Source organism: Priapulus caudatus, unplaced genomic scaffold (genome assembly GCF_000485595.1).
Source record: "Priapulus caudatus unplaced genomic scaffold, Priapulus_caudatus-5.0.1 Scaffold355, whole genome shotgun sequence".
NCBI classification, from domain to species: domain Eukaryota; kingdom Metazoa; phylum Priapulida; class Priapulimorpha; order Priapulimorphida; family Priapulidae; genus Priapulus; species Priapulus caudatus.
In genome coordinates this window covers 137,047-149,614 of record NW_014577416.1, presented here as the reverse complement: position 1 = coordinate 149,614, position 12,568 = coordinate 137,047, and the positions used below count along the sequence as shown (strand labels likewise).

Genomic DNA, 12,568 nt, shown 5'->3' with positions numbered 1-12,568 from the left:
GGTTAGGCGATCGATGAAGAGACAGAGACAGATAGATAAAAAGAGAGGAGAGATAGAGCGAGAGAAAGACAGAGACGCAAGAGAGATGGAGATGAGCAGATGAGACGAGATGAGATAGGAACGAGATGAGGGATGAGGGAAGAGAAAGAAGATGATGAGAGACTTAGAGTGAGAGAGGAGGTAGGAGAGAGAGAAGAGAGACGATGAGAGAGATACAGGAGTAGAGGACGAGAGATAGAGAGACAGACGAGAGACGCGTGAGGACCCCGAGATCGGAGTGGAAAGACGGAGACGGAGGAGAGAGAAGAGAGAGAGAGGAAGAGAGGCGAGAATGGACTGCCCGGAGAGACCTGAGAGTTTCGAAGATGTCTGACGAGAGGGCAGGGGTAGGGAGAGAGCAGACAGATACAGATAGATAAAGAGAAGAGAGATAGACGAGCAAAGACGACCGAGAGAGAGTAGAGAGCAGAGAGAGAGGGGAGAGAGGATCGAGAGTGAGAGAAGAGCAGAGACGAAAGAAGGAAAGATGAGAGCAGCGTCTGCATATATAGAAAACATGCAATGCAAGGCCCACCAGCACCAGCCAGCTTCCGCGCCAAACAAACGATGTACGCGGTAAACGCGCGACGTGGAAGCTTATCTAAAGGATTGTGAAAGCCAGTGGATCACGCCCGTCCATTCGTTTTTAGCCGGCTGCTAATCTGCACAAAGATTTATGGTAGGTTATTGCCAGCCGGAAAGCCGAAGAGCGCATCTAAAAACCCCCACCCACCCCCAACAAACCACCGCCACAGTATAGCACAGTTGCTCTCACGTAAAGGGTTTCTGCTGAACACGGGATTTCGAATAGAGTCAACCGGCCCGATATATACCACTAGCATCGCTAGATCCCTAGCTTCTCTGACAGCACAGACAACACCAACACACACCACTACACACCCCCACCGCACGCGACACACGCAGCGCCAGCACCGCATGCCAACACACACGGCACGCACGCACACACACAGCCAGCACACACACACCACACAACACCATACACACACACACATACACATACACACGCACACACACACATACACGACACACCACACACACACACACACACACACACACAACACACACACACACACACACACAACCGCACGCGCGCATGCATGCATGCACACGGACAGCATAAGAAACTTGAAGTTATAGACGGACATATGCACAGGCAAAGTGGCAAAGGTGACCACAAGGCCATTTGCAAGAATACCATCATATATGTTTTGTAGTGAATGACAAATATTTGTTTTTGAATCACCTACAAAAGCGCGAGTTGTCACGATTACTGTTCTAGATTGATGTAGAAAGACGGAAGAACGTAACGGCGATAAAACCGGACGACCGCTAAGAGACAACCTCGTCTATATTTTACTCTACCTATAAAATAAAGGGTCATTGGTCATTGTAAATGTCACGTTTGCATGCGACTTCCACACGCGGAGAATTCTATTGGGAGTTACAGCTCCCAGGAAAATGCCCACGACGGTTTTGTAGCGAAAATACGCTCTAATGCCCAACAAAAACCTACAATTTTGCGGGGAAAGCAAAAAAAACAGCGACTTACATGAAGTGCACCGTATTTGCGTAAGAAAATCGAATCACCGGAAGCTCTCAACCGTGACCTGTCGGCAGAACTAACGTCATATAAACACGGTCAGTTAGAGACGACATACTACGACAAACTGCATGCAGCGCCCCCTTCGTACAACTCAGGATGTTGAGCCAGAGCGAGAGCGCCATCTGTCGTGCAGTTTCATACTACCAGGAGCTAATAATGACAAATTTGTCATTATTAGCTCCTGATACTACGATACATTCTCCCGCCACCACGACACAACATAAACAGAGTGAGTGGGTAGTGGTGGGTGAGCTATGCAGCGTGGGGGGGGGCTGATGTTTTCAGGAGGACGCTTTGATCGTGGCTATTTATTATTTTTTCATTCACAATGAGGAAAAATGCGCCCGCACGCACGCACGTACACGCAATACCGTACACGCGGCCGCACGCACGCACGTACACGCAATACCGTACGCGCGGCCGCATGTACGCGTGTGAGCGCAGACTTCCGACGCGTGTGCACGCGTGCCAGGGAGAGTTTATAGTGCGGCACAACAGACTAAAAGACACGGAGGGTCTGTTTCTATAGCATATTCTACTAAACAGCTTTCATCCCCATTGATTTTCACTGAGCAGCCAATATGATCACGATTGGTTCCCAATCCAATCTTGTGTTCATAATGGCTCGTTTGGCGGCGCAATAATGCAATATTAGGATAGTAATTAAAAACTTTCTTGTTTTCTCAGACAGCCCTGTTGTCTGCCAACTATTTTAATTACACGCCATGGGTTCACACGCAATCTCCTGGCAACAACGTGCACGCATGCTCTGATATTGCACACAGACACACACACACACACGCACGCACGCACGCACACACACACACACACAACACGCACGCACTCACGCTCACATACGCACACAACCTGTCACCGAGAAAAAACCGTCAAATATAAAACATGAATGTCAAAACAACATAGCCTAATGATGGCATAATTTCCTCCCACCGACCGGCAGTTGCCAGCATCCGTAATGGGATGGCTATTACGCAGTCAATGCCTCCAGTCTCCCCCTAACCACGGACACGTAATTAACCCTGTATATGCATTAAAGTTTCATGTAATACGGTTATTGCAACGTCTTCGCAGCACGCGGTCCTCGTTCGCTTAACTCGATGCTGCTTCACCGCGGGCACGCTTTCCTTCTCCTCGCATCATCTTAATTTAATTATGTTTAACCCTTAACCTAATAAGGTCGAAAACTTAAGGAGTTGAAGCGAGAGATCAACTCTAGTACCAGCGTGCGTGCTTTGCGATCGATTCCCGTTCCTGCTGCTGCTGCTGCAACGGAGTGAGACATCGTCTCATAATGGCAAGCGCCGGACACTTTCTTTGTGTCGCTAAATCCTCGTCAACTTACGACGCGACGCACTCAGACGAAGGAGCGTGCAGTGCACGACTAGTCCGTCCGTCACTGTTAGTCCGCCAGTCGGATAGTCACGGTGACGTCACAGCTACGTATGATAGCAACCCGTTCTCTCTCTCTCTCTCTCTCTCTCAATCACCTTATTACCCCCGCTTACACGCACGCCGAGCCGTGAAAGCACACAGCGACGGACGCGCGCGTGAGATGCATCCCAAGTCACCACAACCCGCGAGATAAAAGAAGTGAAAGGCAACATACCAGCAGAAGGCGTTCAGAATCACTTCAGTGAGGCGGCGGCGGTGGTGGCGGCGGCGGCGGTGGTGCGGCACTCGCGTGGACGCCCGCGGACGGTCAACATATCAGTACAGCGTCCCCCGCATACACGTGTGATCGCGTATCTGCTTACGGCGTCTGTTTACACGTATATAGGCGTCTACTTACACGTATATAGACGTCTACTAACACGTATATAGACGTCTACTTACACGTATATAGGCGTCTACTTACACGTATATAGACGTCTACTTACACGTATATAGACGCGCGCGCACCCGACACGCCGTAACCCGACCACAAGGGTCGTCGTCGTCGTCGTCGTCGTCGTCGTCGTCGTCGTCGTCGTCGTCGGCGGCTGTCTGAGCGGCACTGCACGATATTTACGTATCGACTGTGAAGACGATGAAACTCATGCAGCGTGCGTTGCTCGCGGGTGGCTATATGCAAACTTCACTCCCTGCTTCACCCGCACAGCAGCAGATGATAGGACGAGGCAGGCGACAGTGTGGCCGTGAAAGTTGCTGCGACAGCCCTATTGCTACTAGCATCATCCTAGCAACACGAATCTGGCCGAGTTGCTGCCACTGCTGCCGCATCAGTACCAATCAGCTGCACATGTGCGCGATCACGCGGAGCACCGTCAGGGCGTTTGGGATCCGGGAAACATTGAAGATTGATTTGCACGTCTGCGCACACTACGGTCACGGATTTGTTGTTATTTACCCACACGACCACGCCACAAACATCAACGGATGTCATCGTTAAGCTCTTACCAGCACCTCCGTCTCACGTACCTCTTTTTCTCTCGTCTCTCTCTCTCTCTCTCTCTCTCTCTCCGTCTATCTACTCTAAAAGTTAGTTCTTCATAATCTTGCGCGGAGACTTTACATGTGATATAGTGTCGCCACCTGTTGGTAGAAATATGCGGCTATTTCTTAACCCTAATCTTATCCTGTATGGGATTATTTCTAATCCGTCCGACAGTGTAATGTCGTCATTAACCCGTCAGTTTCTGCGCCCCCCCCTCGCGCCACCACACTAGGGATTAACTCAGGCTAGAGCCCGGCTTTAAATGCAAATATCCGCACTTCAGTATGCACCATTTACTCGTTGTTCTTGCACTGTTGAAAAGGCACCGTTGAAAATGTATCATGTATATATATAATAACCACTTGTGAGATGCATATGAATATGTATATATTCACTTTATAGCCCTCATAGGTACTGTACAGCCATCAATTTTACATTTACAAAGAGGAGACCTGCCTCAACCTATGCCCCTGCCAGCGTCTAAGAGAAAGTTTGTGAACTGTGTGAATTATTTAGATGAAAATAATTACTGAACTTCTAACAAAGCTAGTTTGGCTTGTTGAACGAACCACAAATCCATACACTCCAGTTTCTAAGGTGTACAATACAAGTTTTACTTAAAATGTTCACAGATAACAATTGCTATACATATCATATTAAACGATTACCTAAGTAAATCTAGATTATTTACAAAACAAATGTATGAGGATCTTGTTATATTCTTTCCACGTTCATGCAAAAGTATCATAATTTCTTACACTGTTTGATTCGTACTATTTCTCATCACATAAAGCACGCTAAACTGATTATTATCAGCTTATTACTAACCTCATGCATGATAACTGTGCAATAAAATTATAGAAGACACAGGCGACTTGACTGTGGTGATCATTAGCATGCATCAGCGAGGCAATGCTCTGATATCGCCATCAAATGATGAGAGGCTATCTGTACAATGCAGACTTGGCTACATGGCACTACCAGCATTGATGACTCATGCACACCTGGAAAGATAACAGGTAAATAAATTGGCAATGACAGGTGTCACAGTCAGTCACATAGCAGAAGCTGAATTTTTCAACATATGAACGCATAATATCCTATCTTGGTTTTCTTCAGAGTCATGTGTGCCACAAGCTAAGAGCATGTAAGACACTACAGTATACCCTCAAACTCCTGTTATTGCCGGTAAGGTGTTCTGCTGATACTTTCACTAATTTGTTGTTGTTGGCTGTAAACCAAGGAGAACTAATTCTAATTTATTTCCCAAGAACATGCATATAGTTAGCTGGTATCCAGCGATTTCAATGTTAAATGGTTCACTTATCACATGTTGCATTTATAAATAAAATAACTACATAGAACATGTGAATTTCTCATACTGTCTGTGTGTACTCACCACTCAGATACTGACTGTCAACTCCTTAAACTCTTTGCCATCTTCTTTAACTTCTGCCCACTGTATTTCATTGACTTCACCATTCCTAAAAAGATGCAGCACCAAAATATATGTAACATGTGTTTACAGCAGACAACAAAATTAATAAACTTTGAAATGGATGATTACTGATGCTGATGATGTTCAAGATATATCTTCAACTTTCTGTTCATCACACTACCATTAAATTGTAAAACAAAACATATATGTTGCACACTAACGTTATTGTCTTCACGCTGTATTTACACACCTGCCGTGAAAATTCCCTTCACACTCTGCGTGAGGCTGGATCGCTGCACTATCCTCGTGATGGCTGAAATAACACGCAAGACGAAATAACGTTAGCTGCTGAAATCGAATCGGTCCGTTACAATGTCAGCCATTTCGATGCACGTCTGCCTGCAAAGTAAACGAGTGTTGCAGCCCAAGCCTGCCTCACTACGACACGTGTCAGAGCTTCGCTGCAGCAGTACTTACCGTTGGCTACTATGTAGCTGCACTCGTAGTCGTGTGAGACAGACATCAGACTCTCCTCTAGGTCCCGATGGCGGCCATCTTTATTGATATGCTCCCAAATGAGCAGCTGCATAGTTTTCGGCAGCAGACTGAGGTGATGGTACAGGCAGCTATGGTCGTTGGATTGCTACAAGCAAGAAATAGATAGCCGTGTTACAAAGCTTCTATCGCCACATGATTTTGCTGTAATGAGGATTACTGACGAAGCATTCAATGGAGCGACATCTACACTCATTAGACGAGCACCTTACAAGTAGACAATAAACATGTGAAACAAACCTCGAATGACGCGATGCTTTTGTTCCAATGCAGGTGCTGCATGTTGTCTAGAATATTCTCATACAGTTCTCGAAACCGGTGCAGATTGGGGCCAACGATGTTCTTTACTTTGCCTCTATCCTCTCCCACTGTCATTCTGAAGTCCCCTGATATGCAGCATTACACATAGTTAAACACACCGCAAACAGTAATGGTTTACATGTTAAATCAGGTTGAGTTTTACACATACCTGCCTATGCTGCATCTTAGAAAGGCGTAGTAATGTGATGTTATAACTACACTATTAATAACTGCAATTTACTGCTATTGTAACCAAAACAGAAGCTGTCAATTAGGGCAACAGCGTGTTCATCCTCACAGCACTCCCTGCCAACATCCTGTTTGAATCAGCGATAATAACATTGGAATATTTGCATAATCACCGTAATTGCGTAATTGCCGATCGCGTAGCAGCGAGGTGTTTTATCCGCAATGTAATATCCACGCCGCGGGCGGTCCACCCACGCACGCACACGCAAGCACACACGCAAGCACGCATACACACACGCATGCACATACACATACTCACGCACGCAAACACGCATACACATGCGCACACGCACGCACACACACGCAAGCACACACGCAAGCACGCATACACATGCACACACGCATGCACACATACGCACGCACGCAAACCCACATGCACGCAAGCACGCACACGCGAACAAATGCACACACGCGCAAACGCACGCACACGCACGCACACACACACACGCACACACACACACACATGCACACATACACACACACATACACACACACGCACACACCACACATACACACACACACGCACGCGCGCACGCACGTACGCCCCCCACACACACACACAAGTACGACAAGCAGTGGTGAACAGTGGGTGGGCAGCGGAGATGGGTTTTAGGAGTGGGGGGAAGAGGGCGAAGAAAAAATGGAGTGCTGGGAAAGCAACCGGAGCAAAGGGCCCCTGAGAGAGCCAATAAATTCAGAGCATGTGTGGCAGCTGAGTACTGTGGGAAGGTAGCATGCAGCGATCGATTCCAAGGACCCAATGGGGACAGGGAAATTGGTGACGCAACATCCATAGAATGGTGTCGGGCGGGCCGATATCTGCAAAAGTGAGATACATACAAAAGGAGGCGGTGTGCGTGTGTGGTGAGATGCTGAAAGATCAAAGGAATGTCGGCAGCAGCGGCATAGTGTACAGAGGGGGTCATCAGTATGTATATACAGAGGCGGGTTGGACGCCGACTACTAAGATATAGACCCTTGGAGTAGGCGGTAGATGAACCGCCAGCAACTTGACTTTGGATCTGCCGCTGCAATTAGTGCTAAATTACGCGTGTCCTGTGATCGTACTGCTGCTGATCATTGCATGAATCATGGGTAATTGCCTTGCCACTGTTTACCCATTTCGCCCACCAGTCACTCTCATGTTCAATAGGCTGAGATGACAATGACAATTTCGGTGTGATTAAATGAGCCATTATGTGGCCACCGCATGTAGATTGTGAGTAACACACCAAACAACCTCCACATTACGACGCTACAAAACAAACCATCTACTACAGTTGCACTGAAATACATTAGGCGACTGTGTACGGGAATGTGATGAACGGCTAAAACATAGTATTGATGAAATCCCACGGGAACGGTGGCCGGGCTCATCAACGAATCGTGTATAATCACATTATTTAATTGCTAATATTTGACAAACAAATAATGCTGATTAAAACAACACGAATGACGACTGAATGTTCAGTGATGGCGACGAAAACGACTCGCTATCAGAGTCAGTCTGCACGGACGTGTCTCTTCCAGCTGTTTCCCCCATCGAACGCCTTGCAGCTTCCCTCACACTTATTGTTATGCAGTGTGCACGCGTGCAATCCATCCAGAATTGCGACACAAACGCCATCTAAGTTGACAGTTTAATTTTCGCAAACATCTATACTCATTTAGTTTGGAAAACCAGCCGATCCGAGCCACACGAACTCTGTGCTCAACCGTGGTTTAATACAGACGCTCAAATCTGTCGCCTTTGTCGCCAGGCAACCGAAAAACAACTATATATGGAGATGCCCACCAATCACACCTCCAATACGATAAAAAAAAAATGCTAGGACTTTTCGTTACTTACGGAAACTAACATCGTCCTTGCCGTATGCTATTACGTAATAAAATTCGAGTACGATATACGCGTTATTATTCTGCCAACTGACGCCAACCAACCAACGCCAACCCTCATCGTTACTTCTGTCCACAACTCCTTCATTCTGCTGCTTTAATTCCTGCGACATTTACTGCGAACCTTTCTGTTATCGAGGAGCATTTCACTCAAACGTCATTCACTGAGAATGGCCAGCACGAGCAGCAACTCTAGCGGTCTGCAAGAATAAAATATTGCGTGCAATCTCCACCCGGGAACGCATAAGCTGCAATTTGCTGGCCCGCAACATAAGCCTTCAATAGCGTTTTCTGTCACAAATCAATTTCGCATATATAGTTTCCAAAAATACCTTTACGAGCAGTACCCCCCTCCTTCCTCTTTGCAAATTATCGAACTGCATCCGCGTACATTATCAAGTATGACGGATGCAATCGGATGAGAGAGAGAGGGGGGAAACAGACATGCCGCCTGCGTGCAAACCGACCAAAAAACCCGTCTGGCATTATTCGAACGTTTGGCAATTTCACAAAAACGACACGTTCGAAAATCCGACATGCAAGCTCTGTCACCTTCGAGCGACCGCAGAGCCCCCGGGTGACTGACGTCGACAGATAGTAAACCTAACTCTGACTACCGTTTATAGACTGAGCACCGCGGCACCGCTACGCGCCGTATAGTTTCGGCTTACGACATACATCGCACTAACGTACACATGGCCCCTGCGTGAAACCACTGTTTGTGAGTCGATGGCAATGCAATGTTCAACAAGTTGGAACCATGCCGCATGCAATGGTGGGTTCCCTATCGGAGGTCGAGAGATGTGGGGAGTATGGGGAAGATGCCTGGCGTTGATTACGCGTGCTTTGCTACTCACACAGAAACCCGAAATACAACATCAACGAAGCAGCGGGCTGAGAATGAAGAAGACGTAAAGAATCAACCAGACAGACATCCGCAAATCTAATCGTGTTTTGCGATCGCATCCGTTAATGGTGTGTCCGTCTATCAGCAGACGTACGGCGGCGCGTTAACGTGCGTAACTACTACTGATAAATATTGCTCGCATTCACCCGCTACACGCGCGCCCTCTAGCGTGCGCTAACCCGTTGGCTTCCGCATGCTTGCATGACGATGTTATCTGGGAAGCGTCCAGCACACGGAAGCTGGTCGTTTATCGTTCAGCCTCGCGTGCGGCGGCTGCGATGTACAATGCCACGCATCACTACCCGCCACATCGTACATAAATACATGGGGATTTCGTCACGGAAAAGGTCGGCAGAGTGAAAGAAAGCCCCGATAATGGCAGAGGATTAGCTGTTTTCATCAGGAAATAAAAAAGTTTAATCCGCGGACGTGGTAGGAACGCTCACATGAATGGCAACCGTTCATGTTTACTCTCTTCCCACCGTAACAACGTCGTTCCATGCTCGTGTATACATGGACAGCGGTGTTTAGCATATATGCGACAGACCTTGTCAGATATACTACCATGTTGCACGAGCACGCGTGTTCACGTCTGCAGGGGCCGTCACATGTGCGCATGCGTTAATTTGCGCTGGCTTTCTACGAGTAATTTAATTAGTCACGACAACTAGCGTTCAAGCATCCGCATTTTTTTCACTCGTACCTTTAATGTAGCCGAAAATTCTTACTGCTTGGCGTACTTCGCCTGTAACACTAAACGCTGCAGTAAAAATGAGGGAACTCGGGGTGTATGTATGTATGTATAGGTTAGCGTTTATTAATAGCTATTACGATAGCCGTTGATATTTGCTCTTTGTCGCATGCTGACGCACAGCACACACGGACGCACGCACGGACGCACGCACGGACGTACGCACGCACTTACAGGAAATTATAGGAAAATATAGGTATAACCGTATAAAGCCGCTTTTTCGATCAACTTTGCCATTTGATTCAAACTGCAGCACGTGTTACACTACTCCGCTATGCTTTCCTCGTAGACGAACGTTATGGTTCCTTTCTTCAGATTTCAATAAAATCAAGAGCAGATAAAGAAGGCCTTCTTTATCTGCTCTTGATAAAATCTATCAATATTATTTTGAATATAATTATATTTCTATCCCGTAGTTATATTTTTATAGAAGAGTAAAAGCTGAGACCGCACCAGCGTGTGACCGTACTAGCGAGGTGTGACCGTACTAGCGAGGTGTGACCGTACTAGCGAGGTGTGACCGTACTAGCGAGGTGTGACCGTACTAGCGAGGTGTGACCCGTTACTAAGAGCGCTGATGACGCGTGTGACTTAAGCCGAGGTGTGGACCGCTACTAAGCGACGGTGTGCCCCGTACTTAGGCGAGGTCATGCACAGTACTGCAGAGGTTTGCCGTACTAGCGAGGTGTGAGCGTACATAGCGGGGGTGTGACTCGTACTAGCGATGGTGTTGACCGTACTAGTGTGGGGTGTGCCGAAAAATAAAGGTGTGACGCGTACTAGCGAGGCTGTGAACCGTACTAGCGAAGGTGTGGACGTATAGCGGGGTGAAACCACAATGAAGAGAAAGCTGTGACGTACTAGGCGAGGTGTGACCGTACTACGAGGTGTGACGTAGCTAGCAGAATGGTGTACGTACGTAGCGAAGTAGTGACCGCTACTTTTCGGCAGGAGGTGTGGCCGTATTAGCGATGGTGTGTACGTACTGGCGAGGTGTGACCGTACTAGCGACGGTGTGCAACAACGTTACTAGCGGGTGTGTGACCGTTACTAGCGATGTCTAGCCGTACTAGCGAGTAGTGACCGTTCTAGCGAGTGTGTGACCGTAACTACGAGGTGTGGACACGTGATAGCGACCGGTTGTGAGCGTACTAGCGAGGACTGTGACCGTATTGCGTGGGTGCTGTGTGACGTTACTAAGCGAGGTGTTGACGCGTATAGCGGGAATGTGGACCGTTACTAGCCAGGCACCCTGTGGCGCCCCCCCCATACTTTAGCGGTGGTGTGACCGTGACTAGCGCGCGGCGCTGTGAGTACTAGCGAGGTCTGCGACGCGTACTAGCGAGACGGTGGTGAACCGTATAGCGAGTGTGACTCGTACTAGCGAGGTGTGGACCGTATAGCCGACGCTGTGACCGCCCAAGCGTGGTGACCGTATAGGAAGGTAGTGAACGGTACTAGCGAAGGTGTGAACCGTCACTAGCGAGTGTGGCCGTTACTAGGCGAGGTGTGACGATACTAGGGAGTGGTGAACCGTACTAGCGAGGGTGCTGGCCGTACTAGCGAGGTCGTGACCGTGACTAGCGAGGTGTGCACCGTACTAGCGAGGTGTGACAGCGTTACTAACGAGCAGTGTGACGTCTTAGCGGGTTGTGAGCCGTACTAGCGGAGGCCCGGTGTGACCTGTACTAGCGAGAGGTGTGACGGTACTGGCGGGCCAAGGGTCGTGACTCGTAACTGGAAGGTGATGACGTTACTAGCACAGAGTGTTGACTCGTGAACTAGCGAGGTGGTGACGGTTACTAGCGACCGAGACCAGGTTGTGACGTACTAGGCGAACAGGTGTGACCGTTTACTAGGGAGGAACTGTGCCGTACTAGCGAGGTGTGACAGTGACTAGGAGGTGTTGACCGTACTGCGCGAGGGTGCCGACTAGCGAGTGTTGGAGCCGTACTAGCGGCGGTGTGACGTACTAGCGAGGGTCTGGCGACTAACTAGCGAGCCATAGGAAAAAAGAACGCGCAAAACAACCAAAATGATGACGTATCTATGCGAGTGTGAGCTGACGTCACTAGCGAAGGTGCTGTACAAGTACTAGCGGCGGACTGTGAGCTACTAGCGGAGTATCGGCACGTAACTAGGCGAGGTGTGACCGTACTTAGCGATGGTCTGCGAGCGTATAGCGAAGGCTCATGACGTCTAAGCGTACCGGAGTCTGACGCCGTTACTAGCGAGGTGTGACCGTCAACTAGCGGGTGTGACCGCTAACTAGAGAGGTATGACGTACTAGCGAAGATGTGACCGTACTAGCGAGGTGTGTACCGTACTGCGAGGGTGTGACCGTACTGATTTTTTTT

General features: G+C 48.3%; 1 protein-coding gene across 2 annotated transcripts in view; it reads right to left on the bottom strand.

Moving 5' to 3' along the window:
- Positions 1–4,491: 4,491 nt before the first annotated feature.
- Positions 4,492–12,568, bottom strand: part of LOC106809445 (phosphatidate cytidylyltransferase, mitochondrial-like) — a gene marked incomplete at its 5' end in the record, with an annotated part of 22,915 nt that continues 14,838 nt past the window's right edge. The window contains 6 exon segments of one of the 2 annotated variants that reach the window (XR_001393875.1): positions 4,492–5,119; positions 5,282–5,346; positions 5,515–5,599; positions 5,804–5,866; positions 6,031–6,196; positions 6,349–6,494. Coding sequence is in view for 1 of the 2 variants with exons in the window: in XM_014812523.1 (XP_014668009.1) it covers positions 5,532–5,599; positions 5,804–5,866; positions 6,031–6,196; positions 6,349–6,494 (443 nt within the window). 2 annotated transcript variants of the gene reach the window in all.